This window comes from Lithobates pipiens, unplaced genomic scaffold (assembly GCF_037356315.1).
Source record: "Lithobates pipiens isolate NorthernLeopardFrog02 unplaced genomic scaffold, aLitPip1_a1.2 Scaffold_10, whole genome shotgun sequence".
Classification (NCBI taxonomy): Eukaryota; Metazoa; Chordata; class Amphibia; order Anura; family Ranidae; genus Lithobates; species Lithobates pipiens.
The window spans coordinates 52269920-52289487 of NW_027507686.1; the positions used below are offsets into that span (position 1 = coordinate 52269920).

Consider the following 19568-nt stretch of genomic DNA (forward strand, 5'->3'; position numbering starts at 1 on the left):
AGGGAGGAGAAGCAGCAATGACTTACATTGCACAGCAGGGACAAAGCAGACTGCAAATGTATCAGGAGCGAGTCATCGACCATGTACGGTCACATCTGGCGCTCCCAGGACACCGGCACATGGCTCCGCAGTGTGGGCTTTTTTTAACGTGTCCGCTGCTGACAATAGCGTTGCCATCTGCAATCTTTGCAGTCAACGCGTTAGTCGCGGTAAGCCCAATACTCACCTAGGGACGACCGCCTTAAGAAGGCACATGAGCAGCCATCACCGAGCCCAGTGGGAGCAACGGAACACACAAAGCCACACTGCAGGCTCTCACCGTCCAGCCTCGTCTTCTACTTCTCCTTCTCCTCTCTCCTCACAATTGTCCTCCACTCCACCTTCCATCACGCCAAGCTCACATTTTTCTGCAAAAAGGCAGGCTTCCGTGGGCCTAATGTTTGAGCGTAAAAAAATGATGATGCCGGATAACCCTCTTGCCCAACGGTTGGCGGCTGGCTTGTCAGAACTCATAGCCCGCCAACTACTGCCATATAAACTGGTGGACTCGGAGGCCTTTCGCAAATTTGTGGCCATTGGAACACCACAATGGAAGGTCCCAGGAAGGAAGTATTTCTCAGAGAAGGGCATCCCAGAGCTATATGGCCATGTTCAGCGGCAAGTGAATGTATCTCTGGCACACAGTGTCGGTGCCAAGATACATCTGACCACAGACACGTGGTCTAGCAAACACGGGCAGGGAAGGTATATCAGTTTTACTGCCCACTGGGTGAACCTTCTGACGGCCGTCAAGCATGTAACCCGTGGCACCCGTGTAGATTTGGTTTTACCGCCACGGATTGCATGCAGGCCTGACTCTTCTTCTCCTCCTCCTACTCCATCCTCCTCCCTCTCCTCCTCAGCTGCCTCCTCCTTTTCCGCTGCTAGCGTCTCTTCCACTGCACCGCCCAAGCTCCCCAGAACCTATTCCACATGCCAGGTGAGACGTTGCCATGCCGTGCTGCGTCTGTTGTGCCTGGAAGCAAAGAGCCACACTGGCCCGGCACTCCTTTCAGCTTTGCGTTCACAGGCAGATGAGTGGCTAACACCGCTCAATTTGACAGTTGGTAAAGTGGTGTGTGACAACGGTGCCAATCTGCTTAGCGCATTGAAACAGGGCAAAATCACGCACGTGCCGTGCATGGCACACGTCTTAAACTTGGTCGTGCAGCGATTCCTTGTCAAATACCCTGGGGTCCAGGACATCTTGCGGCAGGCAAGGAAAATCTCGGCCCATTTCAGAAGATCTTACACGGCCATGGCTCGCCTTGCTGACATTCAGCGGCGACACCATCTGCCGGTCAGACGTCTTATTTGCGATTGCCCGACGCGATGGAACTCAACCTTCTATATGCTTGATAGGCTGCTCCAGCAGAAACGTGCAGTTAACGTCTACCTGTATGAACTCTGCGAAAGAAACGGTTCTGGGGAGCTGGGTTTTTTTTCACCGCGCCAGTGGCTGCTCATGCGCGACACATGCAGACTTCTGCGGCCATTTGAGGAGATCACCAAACTGGTCAGTCGCAGCCATGGCGCCATCAGTGACATGGTACCTTATGCCTTCTTTCTGGAGCGTGCATTGCGTCGTGTCATTGATCAGGCTGTGGAGGAGCAGGAGCGGGAAGATGAGGAAGTCGCAATGCTGGATGAATTCCCAGGGGGGGCTACTCTATCTGAGACAAGTCAACAACAGGAGTCTGATGAGGAGTCAGAGGAGGATGGTGCCGGGGCGGATGAGCAGGAGCAAGAAGAGCATGCTTTAAACCTTTCTGGGATCCCTGTTGTGCGAGGATGGGGAGAGGAGAATGAAGAGGACGACATTATCCTGGATGATGAGCAGGAGCCAGGCCACCACACCGCTTCCACTTTAGTGCAAATGGGGGCCTTCATGCTCCAGTGTTTTAATAGGGACCCCCGTATAAAAAGCATGAGGGTCAAGGACCAGTACTGGGTGGCAACGTACTTAGACCCCCGGTACAAACACAAAATGGCGGAAATGTTACCGCCGTCGCAGAGGGCTGTCAGAATGCAGCACTTCCAGGCCTTGCTTCGAGAAATGCTGCATTCTGCTTTTGCGTGCGCTGGCAGAGGAGCAATTCCCACTCCCAGAGAAGGATTTGCGGGTACCAATCCAACAGCGCCTGCAAGAAGAGGCCGGTTTGAAGATGTGTTGGTGACTTCGGATATGAGGTCATTCTTTCAGCCGACCCATCGACAGGTGTCATCCGGATCCAGCATCAGGGAACGCCTAGACCGTCAGGTGTCCGACTACATTCTGTTAACGGCCGATGTGGACGCTCTGAGGAGTGATGAACCCCTAGACTACTGGGTGGGCAGGCTTGACCTCTGGCCAGAGCTTGCCCAATTTGCAATCGAACTGTTGGCTTGCCCCTCATCCAGTGTCCTGTCCGAAAGGACGTTCAGCGCAGCAGGGGGGATTGTGACCGATAAGCGTACTCGCCTAGCTCACCACAGTGTTAACTACCTCACATTTCTAAAAATGAATGAGGCATGGATCTCGGAGGAATTCAACACATGTGACCAGTAGACCATGTATATGTCTATAAACTATTTTTTTAATCAAGCACACAGACCTTCTTAATTCATTTGGCTCACTTCCTTGACCCAAAAAAGCACACCGTACTATATGCCCCTACCCTCCTCTTTGAAGAGGTTGAGCGGTGTCATATTTCTACTGGGGCTGCTTATGATATCCCTGTGCTGTGCTGACTTCCTCCTGGGGGTTCTTATTATGAAGGGATCACACTATCCCTGTGCTGTGCTGACTTCCTCCTGGGGGTTCTTATTATGAGGGGATCACACCATCCCTGTGCTGTGCTGACTTCCTCCTGGGGCTGCTTACGGTGCTGCTGTCAGCGCTGTATGTCACGGTGCTGCTGTCAGCGCTGTATGTCACGGTGCTGCTGTCAGCGCTGTATGTCACGGTGCTGCTGTCAGCGCTGTATGTCACGGTGCTGCTGTCAGCGCTGTATGTCACGGTGCTGCTGTCAGCGCTGTATGTCACGGTGCTGCTGTCAGCGCTGTATGTCACGGTGCTGCTGTCAGCGCTGTATGTCACGGTGCTGCTGTCAGCGCTGTATGTCACGGTGCTGCTGTCAGTGCTCTGTATTACGGTGCTGCTGTCAGATGCCTCTATCACGGTGCATGTGTCATTCCGGTATGTCACGCTGCTGGTGATCATCTCCTGCACCCTCTTCTTTGCCTACCCTGGTCCCTGACCTTCCCTCTCCTCCATTGCCTTCATTAGCTCCATAGTCCTGAATTGTTAGAACAATTTCCCAAATAAAATAAAAATGCTTGTAGTTATCGATCCCAAATTCACCTCATACATGTATTATGTCATTGTCCAGATGGTGGGACTACGTTTTACCCCCTAATAATTACCACGTGGCCGCAAATTCGACATGAAGGTTTGCAAAGTTCGCCTCCCATTGAAGTCAATGGGGCCCGCGGCGAACGTTCGGTTTCGCGAACGTTTGGGTCCGTTCGCATTTCGCGTTCGCGAAACGTCCCGTCGGAAGTTCGTCCATCACTACAGAGCAGCCCCAATCCTCCTCTTCTCGGGTCCCCCACCGCCACTCCTGGCTCCCCCCCTCCAATGAGTGCCCCCATAGCAAGCCACTTGCTATAGGGGCACTCGTGAAACCTCGCTCCCGAGCTGTTCTGTGTGTGTCCATTGACACATAGAGCTGAGCACAGTCCCACTCCCACTCGCTCCTCACTGGCTATGATTGACAGCAGCAGGAGCCTATGGCTTCCACTGCTGGCTCTGAGCCAGTGAGGAGAGAGAGGGATGAGAGAACTGCTGCTCTCATTCACATTGATGGATCAAGATCAGGTAAGTATTGGGGGAGGCCGCACACAGTTTTTTTTAAAGAAAATTTTCTACCTTTAGAACCACTTTAAATCAAATAGGTCATAGTTCATTCTTTTTCAAACAAGAGAATGAAGGACTACAAAGGGGAACTTGAGGCTTGAGAATTAGTCTGATTTATCCTGAACAGAGTGAGCACTCATCTGTTAAGTAATGGGACACAAAAGGATGAAAATACACGTAAATGTACTATATCTCACCAAAAAATATTATACTAATCAGCATTTACCCAGAACCTAACCCCTTACAATAAGCCCACAATTAATCCTTAACCAAAGCCTTTACCCTTAACTACAACCTGAGCCCAACCCCAAAAGGTAACCTCACCCTGAAACCCGAAACCTAACACTTAGCCTTCTCAAAGCGGTGACCACTCGTGAATCATATTCATATCGGTGACAACGTGCAGAACCTCCACCATTGGTATCACTAGCCGCTCACCTGTGATAGTGGACCACCTGAATTAACAGATAGGTCAATTAGGCCTTCCCATAAAGGGTCAACTCCAAATCGGTCAATGAGGGAACCACCAACGTCAGTATATGCAGGTATTAAGCAATCTAAGTTCTAATCACCTTATTACCATATGCCGGAATTCCAAATGGATATCCCACATGAAAAAAAGGGGGAGATATATATAGTGCTCTCTGTATAGGACTGATTTTATAAGAAATGTAGAGTAAAACTTCCAAGCATGGCACTAACACCTAGTGCCTGGTAGGTAAACATTCAATGTAACCACGATGATGGCCGTGGGTGACGCCACGGGATTCCTTTCTGTTCCATATAAGTTACGTCCTGTGGGCAGGACTCCCACAGCATGTAACGCATACAGAATGGAAAGAAATATCGTCATCGTGGTTACATTGAATGTGGCAGGCGAAACATAGATCTGGGGGGACAAAGCCATGTGGCATGAAATCTGGAGCCTGCAGCCCCTCAGGGGGTGTTTGTTTTAGCAATTCCTGAAGGTTTCTCTGTCAGTGTTGGGGGAAGGTCACCTCCCGGAGATGTGTGTCTTTTCCCCAGTTGACAGGGAAGTGGGGTAAGTGGACATCCCCGGGTGGGGGGTACAGAGAATCCCAGCTGGTGACTAGGAGACACTGAGCGGTGTCATACCTCACCAGTGACATTGGTCTTATTGTGGCTACAGGACGGCACTTTCCTCCTTTTGCCTCTCTGAGCTCAGTTAGCATTCCATGTTACCCGCACACAGCACAGACACTTCCCCATCCTGGGCTGTTCTCTCCCCATGCTCCTCTCCATTCACGAAATGGCTCACAGCTTCTCCCCAGCCAATGAGAACAGAGGGGTGTGGACTGTGGAAGGCAAAGTGGAAGCTCAGTACATGAGCATGGCTGTGGGGCCTTAGGGCAGATCGGAGCTGAACTTTGTGGAGGATATGATAATAAGACAGGGAGGCTGCAGGGGCCACCTGGAGCTGGGTGCAGGGTTGCGATTGTGACCCTTGCAACTGCTTATGCTACACCCATGTGTGGCTCGCTCCTCTTCCAGGGGTGCAGTGTGTCCCTTCAGTCTCATGTATGTATATGCTCCCTGTCTGAATCCCCCAGGTGTTTTTTCAGAGTTCAGCATCTTTTCCCTGGACAGGTGAAAGTGGTTGGCAAGGCCAGGGTTGTGGCCACCTCTTCCTCTCACAGGCATTGCTGTTGCAGATGGGAGGGACACTAAGGAGAAGAGATGGCAGCTAGGTTAAGAGGAGGATATCTTCACTTTCCTCTGCAATAACTCCCTTGTCCTGCCACTACATACTGTTTTACAACTCAGAGGCTGGTGTGAGCTGTGGTTTGGTCTGACGGCATCGCTGTTGTGCTGGTGCGCCAATCTTAACGCATTGCACTGTTCATTTTTTTCTTTCAAATTAACTTTAATGAAATGTTACAGAAAATCGCAGTGCACTGCTCTGCGTTAGAAAAAAAAGTACTGCCCGCACACAAACACAATGCAGTGGTGTGCCAGGCACACAGAAAATGGGGACTGTGCTGGAATAGCTGCCCAACAAAGCCTCACCGCATCTGATGTGAATATACGCTTAGAAATCACAGCCCCCATACAATCTACCAAACAGGGCACCCCCCCTCCTCCACTTTGTGTGACTGTTGTTGGTGTGTGTGTAATGTGCAGCTTGAGTGTGTAGTGTCAGTGCAGTATGTAGGGAAAGTGCAATGAATAGAATGCAGTGCAAGGTAGTGAGAAGTATGAAAAAAAAAAAAAAAAGGCAGTGCATAGCTGTGGAGTGGGTGGTATGTAGCAGTAGGAAAGGGCAGGGCAGGGAGCAGCATGTAGTAGTAAAGAAGCACAGGACCATGTAGAACATAAAGGCAGTGCTGTTCAGTGAGCAGTATACAAAAGCAATGCATGACTGTGTTGCAGTATGTAGCAGCAACGCAGTGAACTTTATGTGTCAGTAAATTAAACAATATGGCAGCGCCAGGTAGCAAAGCAGTATGGAGTGAAAGGGTAAACAAGCAGTATTTGGTCCCAGGGCAGTGAGCAGTTTTGTAAGGGCAGTGGCAGGTAAGGTAAGGCAATGGACAGGACGTAGTGGCAGGTTTAGGCAGTATGTAGTGGCAAGCCTCTTACCTCATGGCTGGAGGTATAATCCCAGCTGCCATCTCTTTTCCCCCCCTCAGTATCACTCCATCTTGCAGAAAATTGTTTTCCATCGATCAGCAGCACTGAAATATTGCAATGCATGCAGTTGAGAGGCACACAGGGTTAAAACAAGCAGTGATGAGACAGCCAACCACCACCAGTCAAACTCCTCTGAAAAGAGATCTCACAATGCATCACTATTCAGAAGGGCGGCATGGGCTGCGGCACACCTAATCTTAGGCAAAGAGGCCTAACCTAAGACACAGAGAGCAAATAGTAAAAATTCACTGCGCTATATTACTAAAGCAAGCGGCAGAGGCTTCCCTGTACATGGCTAGCCCAATATACATATACAATTACATGCAGAAAAGCAAGAAATTTGAACTATTTATACACACTTTGTATGCTTATCTAAAATTCTTTTATAGGCTATACATCCCACATCATAAAAGTTTTTTTACTTTACATTGGCAGTTTCTATTATAGAAGAAATGGTACTTCCCAGGAACACTAGGCTGAATCTATGGGGAATCTCTTCAGTTTGTGTCATATACTCATCAATATTACTGAAAAAGCACCGTAATTAGGGAGTTTAAATAGTGTGACCTTACTTTCATTCAGTGTTGCTCATTTTGATTATGCGGCCCTAGTGTTACCCCTTCTATCTATATATATATATATATATATATATATATATATATATATATATATATATATATATACACACCACTTACCCTCAATTGTGCATACAGAATACATACAGTTCAGGCTGGTGGTGGTGTAATATTATCTTGGCACACTTTGGGCCACTTAGTACCAACTGAGCATTGTTTAACCACTTGCTTACTGGGCACTTAAACCCCCCTCAGTCCCAGACCAATTTTCAGCTTTCAGCGCTGATGCACTTTGAATGACAATTGCGCGGGCATACAACACTGTACCCAAATGAAATTTTTATCATTTTTTTCCCACAAATAGAGCTTTCTTTTGGTGGTATTTAGTTACAGCTCGGAGTTTTAATTTTTGCTAAACAAACAAAAAAAGATGCAAAAAAAAAAAAAAAAAAAATCATGTTTTAATAGTTTGTTATAAAATTTTGCAAACGGGTCATTTTTCTCCTTCATTGAAGTGCGCTGATAAGGCGGCACTGATAGGCTGCATTGGTGGGCACTGATGGGCTGCATTGGTGGGCACTGATAGGCTGCATTGGTGGGCACTGATAGGCTGCACTGGTGGGCACTGATAGGCATAGTTAAGGCGGCACTAATAGGCACAGATAAGGCGGCACCGATGGGCACAGATAAGGCGGCACTGATGGGCAAAGATGGGCACAGATAAGATGGCACGGATGGGCACTGATAGGTACCACAGATAGATGGGACTGATGGGCACTGATAGGTGGCTCTGATAGGTGGCACTGCTGGGCACTGATGGGCGGCACTGGGGTGCAGCACCTTTGAGGCAGATTGGGTGGCACTGTGGGTGGCACTGTGGGGTGGCACTGTGGGCACTATGGGCACAGACGGGGGGCACTTACTTTTACTTTTAGTTATACTTCAGGATGGCACTGCGGGAGGCAGGTGGGCACTGGCAGGTGGCATGTGGTGCCTTGCATTGCTGGCCGTGATCGGGACTGATGTCCCGATCACGGCCGCCGGTGATCGGCTTTTTTTTTTCTCCTCGCGCTGTCAGCGCGAGGAGGAATAATAGCCGATTACCGGCTCCGTTCTATCACATGATCAGCTGTCATTGGCTGACAGCTGATCACATGATAAGGGGTCGGGATCGACCCCTTGCACGGATCGGTGATCAGGCGAGTCTCATAGACTCGCCGATCACAGAGCGCGCCGCGCGCGCCCCTCAGGGGGCGCGCAGGCCGCTCGTAACCGGGACGACGTCAATAGACGTAGTCCCGGAAATCTAGGTCCACGCTAATGCCGTCATTCGGCAATAGCGCGGTACCCAAGTGGTTAAACACCACGGCCTACCCGAGTATTGTTGCTGACTGTGTCCTTCCCTTTATGAAGGACTAAATCGTACCCATCTTCTGATGGCTCCTTCCAGCAGGATAATGCACCATGTCACAAAACATCTCACCACTGGTTTCTTGAACATGACAATGAGGTCACTGTACTCTAATGGCCTCCACAGTCACCAGACCTCAATCCAATAGAGCACCTTTGGGATGGCAGACTTGCATCATGGATGTGTAGCCAACAAATCTGCAGCAACTGCGTGGTGCTATCATGTCACTATGGACCAGAATCTGAGGAATGTTTCCAACACCTTGTTGAATCTGTGCCACAAAGAATTAAGGCAGTTCTGAAGGAAAAAGGACGTCCAACCCGGTACTAGCAAGGTGTACCTAATAAAGTGACCAGTGAGCGTATATCTAAAGTTAAAGAGGAAGTAAACCCTGATGGGTTTACTTCCTCTGATTCCCTGCAAAGGTAAAGCATAATGGACTACTATGCATCGCATAGTAGTCCATTATGCGTCACTTACCTGACACAGGAGCCAGCGAAGTCACCGCTGTCCCCGGTAGTTCCGAGCGTCCATCTTCTTGGTGGGTCTCGCTGCTCCAGCACTGTGATTCACCGGAGCAGCGATGACGTCACTCCCACGCATGCGCACGGGAGCTGACACTCGCGGCATATCACTGCAATTTGCGGCTTGCCCAGTGCGCCTGCGTGCCGCTGTCTACGGCATATTTCTTGGACCTACAGGTAAGCCTTAATCTAGGTTTACCTGTAGGTCAATGTGGTTTGTAAGGGTTTACAACCACTTTAAAGTGCTGTTTTCATTTTATACTGTAGATGTTTTACTTGCCCCAACTTTTATTAAAGTGGAACTAAAGGCTTTTTCCTATTTGGATAGAATAAAGGAGGGTTATTGCCATCTGTCCCATTGGTGAGATTTCCCTTTACTTCATGTCCCATAGGTAAAGTTGGAAGCGAGCAGATATCCCTCCAGTAAGGAAATCTCTGGATGTCACCAAAACTGTTGTCTACATTGGAAGATTTCCCTTTTGTTCTGGTGACAACCCACACTTAGGGATTTTCTATCACTTTTGGTGATAACAGTAAAAAGGACAAATAGACAGTAATACTCCCTAAATGGGGGACACAGGCAGCAATAAAAATCTGATGGGCATTCTAGCTCCCCTCCACTCTATTCAAAACTGTAAAAAACGTTTTGCCTTAAGTTATACTTTAAGTTACTTTATAAAAGGCACTTTCACACTGCCGGCGGTAAAGCACTGCTATTTTTAGCAGTGCTTTACGTCGTTTTAGCGGCGCTATTCAGCCAAAAGCGGGACGCTTTTAATCTTCGCTAGTGGCCGAAAAAGGGTTAAAACCGCCTGCAAAATGCTGCTGCAGTGGCACTACCCATTAATTTCAATGGACAGGGGTGCTTTAGGAGCGGTGTATTCACCGCTGCAAAGAAGCTGCTTGCAGGACTTTTTGTGATGCCATGACAGCGCAGTACTCGGGCTTTCACACTGGGATTGAAGCTGGGGCTTTTTTCAGGCACTTTACAGGTGTTATTTTTAGCGCTAAAGTGCCTAAAAAACGCCTCCAGTGTGAAAGGGGTCTAAAGCAGAATAATCTACCCCCTGGAAGATTAGCAGAGATACTTTGATTGCCAGCATAAAATAAGCAGTACATTTGTACCCATAAAGAATGCTAAGCTATTACAAGCAGAACTGTTTTAAGGATGGAAAATATCGTCAGAGATGAGGCAAGTACTTACACACCAAGGCGGCCGGCTTCGTCAGCCTGCAGACTATCCCGGTCTCTAGAGGGGATGATGGCTCAAACTCACAGGATGATGAAACCCTCAGAAAGCAGGTTGAGAACACAATAAGAAGCCACATTGTGCCAACCGTTCAGCACACAGTCACCAGAGATCTAGTAAGTTGTGAGATTTGCGTTCCCTAAAATCCACAAGATGAGTACAGGAAACTGCACAATCCCAACACATCCTGCCTTTCCTTCTTAGTGTAAAAAAGAGGCACGGTGCTTATCTTTTCTCACAATAGCTGGAAATGGGCCCCAAAAAGAGGATAAATCTATATATTACTCTTCTGCCCTGTTCACTAAAGGTTAGCATTCTAACAAAACGAAAATCAGATTCTGGGAATACAGCACTTCCAAGAATTGAGTGATCTTCAGAGTTTACTTGGAGCCATCTCTTAACCACGGGGCACTTAAACCCCCTTCCTAAACAGACCAATTTTCAGCTTTTGGTGCTCTCACACTTTACCCATATGAAATGTCAGTCCTTTTTTTTCACACAAATAGAGCTTTCTTTTGGTTGTATTTAATCACCACTGGGTTTTTTATTTTCTGCACTATAACTCAAAGACAGAAAATTCTGTAAAAAAAAAAAAAAAATCATCTTTGTCTCTGTTTAAATTTATTGCTGAGTGTTGCACAGTATTGGCAGAGTATTGCACAGTGATGCAGAGTATGGGCAGAGTATTGTCACTGAGCAGCGCTGTGGGCACTACACATCCAGCCATCTCACTGTACCAATCGGTGCAGAGAGGGTAGGGAGAAACTGGCTTCCTGACGTGACGCCAGTTTGTTTACAAGTGATCGCTCCGTCATTTGACTGATCAATCCTGTGGTAAACGCCCGCTATCAGCGGCCGTTTACTATGGTGCCGGATGTTCGCGGGGGCACAATCCTGTGAGGACGTCCACCCAGAATAAGCTGACCGTGCTGTAGCCATCTTTCGTATATGGCCTGGTCGGCATGTGGTTAATATTCTGTATGGCAGATTTCTCCTCAAGATTAAAGCAGACATATAGCCAACATTTTTTGGCTGTACTTCTAAGAGTTACATGAGTGCAATTCATTTAGCCCTACTGTGACACGTTTTGAGCAGACAGCATAGATTTGGTCCAAGCTCTAAAAAACCTCAGGACCATATGGTCAGGATCCACCCAGATGCCTGGACCATCAGCTGGCTCAAACTCTCAGCGAGCCTGAGCCAGTCTCTCCTGCCACCCCCACAGCCCAGCGCTCCAGACTGACAGTCACCATCTCTCTGCAGCCTGTAGACCGAGAACTGAGCAATCAGTGGTGTTTGAGCTGGCAGGGGATCAATGCTGCATCCACCTAGGTGATTTTTTTTTTTAATCTAAACCCATACTTCTCTTTTACTGCTACATCAAAGTATTATGCAGCATATCAAAAGGCTAAGTACCTGATGAATATATTTAACAGAAACTTGAGAAAATACATAGGCTGCAATCTACTTGATTGGTATATTGATCAAAAAGCTTTAAATTCCAGCTTTACTAGGACTTGTTAATTTTGGCTACGCTGGACCTTACAAACAGATGTGTCGGCTGGCACCGCTTTAGTAATGCTAAGTAGCATGTATTTTTATGAATACAAGACTTCATCTGACTGGCTGAGGTGCAGAGGCAGGTCCATGTTGTCACATTTATTCAAATGCAAAGCTCCTGCAAATAGCTGAGCAGGACTTGTTAGACTCAATTGTTAGGGGAACAGGACAAAACCTCTGTCACAATGCCGAAACACAGCACTGTGTATTGTATGCAGCTGATGTTATATACAGTTTAAACAGCACTATAAAGTCTAAGTCATATTCAATCATAGAATACAATGACCATAATTGCAACTGCAATTTATATTTCTTGGATAATCATAATTGATTAGGAAGCAAGGGATTCATTACAAAGCAGTAGCACTTTTTTGCAGATACATGTATATGCGCAAGTTTATGATTGCAATTATGGTTGAATTCTATGACTGTATAGGATTTATAGAGGGGAGTTTAATCTCAGCACTTATTTATGACAATCTCCCCCATGTAGTTAAATGAGGCTGCAGCGCAACACTTGGCTCAAAATTACAATGTGTTTCTGCAATGCAAAGATGCCATAATAAAAACAAATAGCCTGCTCACTTTGCATGGGAATTCTCTGCAAAAGTGAAATCATGGAGCAAATAATTAAATGCAAAAGTACTGCAACTGTACAGAGGGGCAGTAGGAGTGTACTTCCTTCCTGAAGCCCGTACTACGACTTCCATTCTGTTTCCTGCAATACAAATCACATTCATATTTCCAAAGCGGGTTAGAGTCTGATTGGTGGTTGGGAGAAAGCTTCATAGTACTAGCAGATTTGTTTCCGAGAAGCAGCATTGGGTGTGTTCTAACATCAGCAGTAGATGGGCTCCAGTATCACAAGTTGGGTGGACTGGTGCAGTACAGCAGTGGTTCTCAACCTCAGTCCTCAAGTACCCACCAACAGGCAGCGTTTTGGGAATTTATCTAGGATAAAAATAGCTGTGCAAAATACCAAGCCATTGACTGATTTAAAGCACCTGAGAAAAATAAAGGAAAATCTGCAAACATGGCCTGTTGGGGGTACTTGAGGACTGAGGTTGAGAACCACTGCAGTACAGGAATGCCAGGATACAAAAAAAATGAACTACGCTCCCTTAAGGTTTCATTTGCAATTCACTGCAGGGCAGCCTTAAATATTGCACATCTTTATCATGGTCCCTAGGGACCTGATCTTCACAGTAATAGGGATAAATTCTGTTTTCTGTGTGATCCCACTGCAAAACTAAAGACAATACATGCTTCACTACCCAATGTGCTGGAGAAAGCAGAGACTAAATCAACTGTTTCTAAACGAATTTATGAAAAGATAATCAAAGACAATACAAAGCTTCTCAGTTTATTGAAAGTATTCTCTAAAGTGCAGGAATTTGTGCGTGAAGGGTTAGCACAAGGAAGATTTTGAAATGCGGATTAGCATACTGCGTCCGGTAATATATCTACTCCACAGCCGGTAGAGATCAAAGCAAGACTGGCCAGTATGCTAAAGTTGTTACATGTGTAAACGTTAACACTACAATTAGTGTAAATTACCCAGACATTCCACAAGGAATCAAATGCCATGAGCAGAGAATGCCCACTCACATGTGCATACTGTACATACATCTTTGGACTGGTAGAAAAGAATATTCTTTCTGAAGGAAACAGGTCTCAACAAAAAGTCTTCCTAGAAAGCTATATAGCGTCAGTTCTTTAAACTGGGCCTGTTCTTGTGGCCATAGAAGGGATGGAAGACTGATTAAATGCCGCTGCAAGTCCATTATCTGTACCCAAAATGTCCTTCATGAATGGTCTTCATTGCACCATTGCTGGAGGGCCCTCAGGAATCAAAGAGGCAAAGAATGTTTTGAAGAAGACCCAGGCTGTGGACGTGAATGAATGTGCCTGAAGGGTGGTGGTTGCTGCCTCATTCAGTGCTTCTTCCGCAACTTGACCATTTTCCTATTGAAAAGACAGAAAACATGGTAAATGTATTTCTAAAACGTCTTTATGGACCTCCACAAAGTACCCTTTACAGCCTAATAAGTAACAACTTTAGAAATCAACACTAACTTAAATAATTTTACTAAAGACCTGCAATGGCTTCCCATAGAGGAAGTCACAAAGTTGACCCTCCTTTTAAACACAGGGGTGTGATGTGCTCTATCCTTATATTATGTCCCTCTAAAATAAGCTAAATATCTTCTGGCTCTTAACGATCAGAGAAAACGTGTTTAACCACTTGGGATCCGCGCTATTGCCAAATGACGGCATTAGCGCGGACCTACATTTCCGGGACTACGTCTATTGACGTCGTCCCGTGTACGAGCGGCCTGCGCGCCCCCTGAGGGGCGCGCGCGGCGCGCTCTGTGATCGGCGAGTCCATGAGACTCGCCTGATCACCGATCCGTGCAAGGGGGTCGGGATCGACCCCTTATCACGTGATCAGCTGTCAGCCAATGACAGCTGATCATGTGATAGAACGGAGCCGGTAATCGGCTATTATTCCTCCTCGCGCTGACAGCGCGAGGAGAAAGAAAAAAAGCCGATCACCGGCGGCCGTGATCGGGACATCAGTCCCGATCACGGCCATCAATACAAGGGACCACCTGCCAGTGCCCACCTGCCTCCCGCAGTGCCATCCTGAAGTAAAAGTAAAAGCAAAAGTAAGTGCCCCCCGTCAGTGCCACCCCACAGTGCCCACAATCTGCCTCAAAGGTGCTGCACCCCAGTGCCGCCTATCAGTGCCACCTATCAGTGCCACCTATCAGTGCCACCTATCAGTGCCACCTATCAGTGCCCATCAGTCCCATCTATCTGTGGTACCTATCAGTGCCCATCCGTGCCACCCATCCGTGCCATCTTATCTGTGCTCATCTTTGCCCATCAGTGCCGCCTTATCTGTGCCCATCGGTGCCGCCTTATCTGTGCCTATTAGTGCCGCCTTAACTATGCCTATCAGTGCCCACCAATGCAGCCCATCAGTGCCCACCAATGCAGCCCATCAGTGCCCACCAATGCAGCCCATCAGTGCCCACCAATGCAGCCCATCAGTGCCCACCAATGCAGCCCATCAGTGCCCACCAATGCAGCCCATCAGTGCCCACCAATGCAGCCCATCAGTGCCGCCTAATCAGCGCACTTCAATGAAGGAGAAAAATGACCCGTTTGCAAAATTTTATAACAAACAATTAAAACATGATTTTTTTTTTTTTTGCATCTTTTTTTGTTTGTTTAGCAAAAAATAAAACTCCGAGCTGTAACTAAATACCACCAAAAGAAAGCTCTATTTGTGGGAAAAAAATGATAAAAATTTCATTTGGGTACAGTGTTGTATGCCCGCGCAATTGTCATTCAAAGTGCATCAGCGCTGAAAGCTGAAAATTGGTCTGGGACTGAGGGGGGTTTAAGTGCCCAGTAAGCAAGTGGTTAAAAAAGACCTCTGTGCAACATGCACGCTTCCAAAAGTCTGTACAACCCTTGGTAAGATTCCTGTTTCTCCTCTGGAAGTGGAGAAAAAGACCTTGGAAACCCCATTTACCCCTCAAAAATGTGAACGTTATACTTTAGCCAGAAAAATGTCCTATACCTAAGATACAAGAGGCTGGGATGATAATGACCAGATGGTAGAGAGTCTGTCCCAACCATCCCCCACAAAATGTTCCCATCTTCATTCAGTACTGGTTGAAGATATCAAAAGCCCAGACAATCTGCAGTTGTGAAACATTATCTATAATAATATATCTTATTGGTTTATATGGTCCCAAGTCTCAAGCAATAATACCCATCTTAAATAACTGGAGAGGGGAAAACTAAATAAAAAAGCGGGGTGAGAGCGCATCACCTCCTTGACAAGTGGATCTAGGTACAGACATGGCATGGCTCCCAATTATCTTAAATCACAACAGTGCGAGTCAAGACCTCCAATTGAGTAACACCATCATAGCAAGGTTGAACCAGGACTATGGTTTCAGTGACAAAGAATTTAATTTGGGCCAACGGGTTGAAATGAATGTGACAGTCTTTTGAACACTTTGTGCCGCAATACAGTGCAGCAACTTGTGCCGCAATACAGTGCAGCAACTTGTGCCGCAATACAGTGCAGCAACTTGTGCCGCAATACAGTGCAGCAACTTGTGCCGCAATACAGTGCAGCAACTTGTGCCGCAATACAGTGCAGCAACTTGTGCTGCAAACAAAGCAAAGCCTTGCTTTGTCCTTGACCGAGTCATACACACTTCTTGTGTAGCCTGAAAGAAACCGATTTGGTCATATGGTACATCAGCCATTTAGAAAAGCATCTTGTTTATTTTATCAATGATATAAGGCATTCTCCAATTGGCTGAAATGGATCTTGTGACATCATCGGCCTCTGCTTTGGCTAGAGAAAGCCTTTTATCCACTGATAAAAATAAAGGAACTTCCTGAATGGCTGATATGCCACATGAACAACTCTGTTTCTTCCCAGCCACACAAGGGAACTGTTTAAGACTCCGCTGGGAACACAGCACATCTTTCTGTATACAGCATATACAGCAGCCAGAGAGTGTTCTGCTACCATAACGATTTCAACCACACTGGCATTAAACTGAAAACGACATTAAGGTAAAAGCCTTCTGTGCTGCATGTGTCCCACTAGATGGGCAGTCTCCCCCCCCCCCCCCCTCCTACTTACCTGATCGTGATGCAGTGCACGAGAGCAGCGGCTCTGCCGACTGTCACACCTCACTGGGCAGATCAAATTCTGTGATGAGGGGCTGGGGCCAAGCTGCACTGTGTGTCAATGGACACAGCCAAATATCCCCCATAGAAAGCAGCTTCCTATAGGGGCACTAGCTAAAGAGACGGAACCTAGCGCATCAGCGAGGGACCCCAGAAGAGGAGGATCGGGTGGCTCTATGCAAAACCATTGCAGAAAGCAGGTAAGTATAACACCCCAGTGACCCACCATCCCTACAAACCCAATACTGAAGCTTTTAACATGTCCTCAGGGTCAGCATTATGCAACTATGGCAAGCCTGAGTAACGCACCTGTTGTTGTAAGTTGTTGTTTTGATCCTGTTGATTTCCAGCAGCCTGTGGCTGAGCAACTGCAGCTTCTTGAGGTTGTCTTTGCCTAAATGGAAACCATCCAGCTGTGTGCCTACAATAAAAACAAATTAAATGTCAAAGATGCAAAAACGATGTCCTTAAAAAGCCTGAATGCCAAATAGACTGCAGGAGTCTTTGAAGGACTTGTCAGCAACTACTTACAGGGCAAGCAGCCACATGAATACAAAGTAAGGCAACACCTAAAGCAAAACTAAACTTAAAAAACTGCAAGCAACTCTTTATTCCAGAAAAGACATACAATCGGGGTTGATTTACTAAAGGCAAAGCCACTCTGCACTGCAAGTAAGTGCACTGGATCTGAAAAGCAGGGAATCTGCTGGTTTTATCATTCAATCATGTACAAGCAAAAATGCAATTTTTTTTTTCCTTGCATGTCCCCTTCAGATCTACAGCGAGTGCACTTGGAAGTGCACAGTAGATTTACCTTTAGTAAATACCCCCGATGTCTCTTATGCAATAATACCTGTCTTCTATTAAATGCGCAGCTCAGCGTGCATTCCCAGCACATTTCAACTGTGTCAAAATGATGGATTCTTGTGTGCATGTACAAGATATTTCCCAACTGGCCGATCCATAAGGCTGAAAAATCAGTCATTGGAAGCAGTCAGAGAGAAGATAACATCGGCCAGTGAGTTATTTAACCACCACATAGCTGGAATGAGGAGGTATTTCTGCGAGTTTAGTTCCACTTTAAAAAAAATTCAGCATAGCAAATAAGTACAGCCTTCTAGATCCAGAAAATCAAGTCATTTCATTTTCTGTGTGCCTCAATCTGCAAACCCAAAATTAAGTAAAGTAATACCTTAAGAGTATGTTGGGACCTACATGGTTATTAAAAAGGACACTCAAATGTTTTACTTGTACCTACAGGTAAGCCTATAGTAAGGCTTACCTGTAGGTACTGCAAGTATCGCCTAAAATTGTTTAGTAGATATTAAGAGTGCATGCAGCTGATGTCATCGGCGTATGTGCTCTGAAGGGCCGGCTTATCGTGTCGGACCTTCAGGTCCTGTCCTGTAAACGACAGCTCCCACGCGCATGCACAAGAGTGATGTCTTGCGGCTCTAGCCATTCACAGCGCTGGAGCCCGCGAACCTGGAAGAAACCCCAGGAAAGATGGCAGCAGTCTCAGCTGTGTGGGGGGGATTTGTTCTAAGGTATTTTATAATGGGCTAGTATGTGATGTATAGTAGCTCATTATGCCTTCGCCTTACAGGTTTTTGTTTTTTCTTCACCAGGGTCTACAACCTCTTTAATATGGGCAAAAACTGGTGACCCAGTAATCAAATTAGAAAACTTGATTGCACAACCCCTGCAAAGCCTATAGCTTAACTTCTAACATGTTTTAAAGACTCTAAATACAAACCAGGAAAGGGCCTAATTTTTGGTTAAAAAATAAATAAAAAAAAAACAATGATATTGGCGAACAGCACACAGATTGACACTCCCTAGCGGCCAAAGGTTTTTTACCCTTCAGCACTCTATCCAAATATTAGAAGAAGAAAAAAAATAAGAGCTTTGCCTCTAGTCATTAAGCTATAAAAAAAAGTAATTAGAGCCTTCATAATAATTCAATGCATGCCTTCATATAAAGAACAGACATCAAAAAAGACACTTACAGATACATTACAATCATGGCACCAAGGACCATCATGAAACGGCTCAGGCTGGAGTAGAAATACAATATACTGAGAAAGATTGAGAAGCGTGCGGCAGTGTACACCCAGTCCAACCAGTCTCTGTTCACCTCATCTTCTTCCTCAACCACTCCTCCTTGTGCATTCATACGCAAATTCTGATTGGCTACAGGATTTACAGGAGCTTGAACGTCAGGGTTGGGGGCCTGGTTGGCGGCAGGGAAAGGATGAGGAAGCGGGTCTGGAGCAGCAGGGGGCACAACTGGAAGTTCCTGTCTTCTCTGAGAAGGAGAGGTGGTGGTGGTGGCAGCAGCTGCGGCATAGCTAGAGGACATAAGAGTTTTTATTAATATGTTCTGTACACAATACAGAAGGTCTCTAAGCAGTCATATACATTACAACGTATTATAATTATAAAAGGACCTGTGACTTGCCAACAGAAGGTGATTTCACTAACTATCTGACTAATGGCCAATGAATAATATATTTATCTATATATTCAAGCAAAAAAAAAAAATGGGACTTGCATGCATGAAACAGTAGTAGTAATAAAAAAAGGTTCATAAGCCTCCCAACCCCGCTGAATGCAGGCAGCATGGGAGAATAACTTCCTTCAGCCCTGATCTTACTGCTGACATGGACCCAGTCGGCTCCTCTTCGTTATGCACACGTGTCCCATGGCCTCAATCATGTCAATAGAAAACCATATTCATGGTGGTTCTAGTGGTTGTTCAGAGTATGCACAGGAACAAACAGGCCACAATGCACATACACAGAATAATAAGCTGGTCAGGTCTATGTCAGCAGTAAGGTTACTTGATCGGGAAGGGTGTGTCTCATTAAAGGACAACTTCAAAAGGTGATGTTGTTCTTTAAGTCTTTAAAGGATACGTTCGCCTTTTGTAACA

General features: G+C 46.4%; 2 protein-coding genes across 2 annotated transcripts in view; both read right to left on the reverse strand.

Annotated features, from left to right (window-relative positions):
* The window catches only part of CETP (cholesteryl ester transfer protein), a 95614-nt gene extending 85134 nt beyond the window's left edge, over positions 1 to 10480 (reverse strand). The window contains exon 1 of the mRNA XM_077454783.1: positions 10304 to 10480. Within this exon, the coding sequence (XP_077310909.1) occupies positions 10304 to 10427 (124 nt within the window). The 5' untranslated portion in view covers positions 10428 to 10480. The remainder of the gene's footprint in view (positions 1 to 10303) is intronic.
* Positions 10481 to 13250: 2770 nt separating this feature from the next.
* Positions 13251 to 19568, reverse strand: part of HERPUD1 (homocysteine inducible ER protein with ubiquitin like domain 1) — a 29738-nt gene continuing 23420 nt past the window's right edge. Inside the window, exons 6-8 of the mRNA XM_077454797.1 lie at positions 18643 to 18984; positions 16943 to 17054; positions 13251 to 13873 (exon numbers count right to left, since the gene is read on the reverse strand). Of these exons, the coding sequence (XP_077310923.1) occupies positions 13727 to 13873; positions 16943 to 17054; positions 18643 to 18984 (601 nt within the window). The 3' untranslated portion in view covers positions 13251 to 13726. The remainder of the gene's footprint in view (positions 13874 to 16942; positions 17055 to 18642; positions 18985 to 19568) is intronic.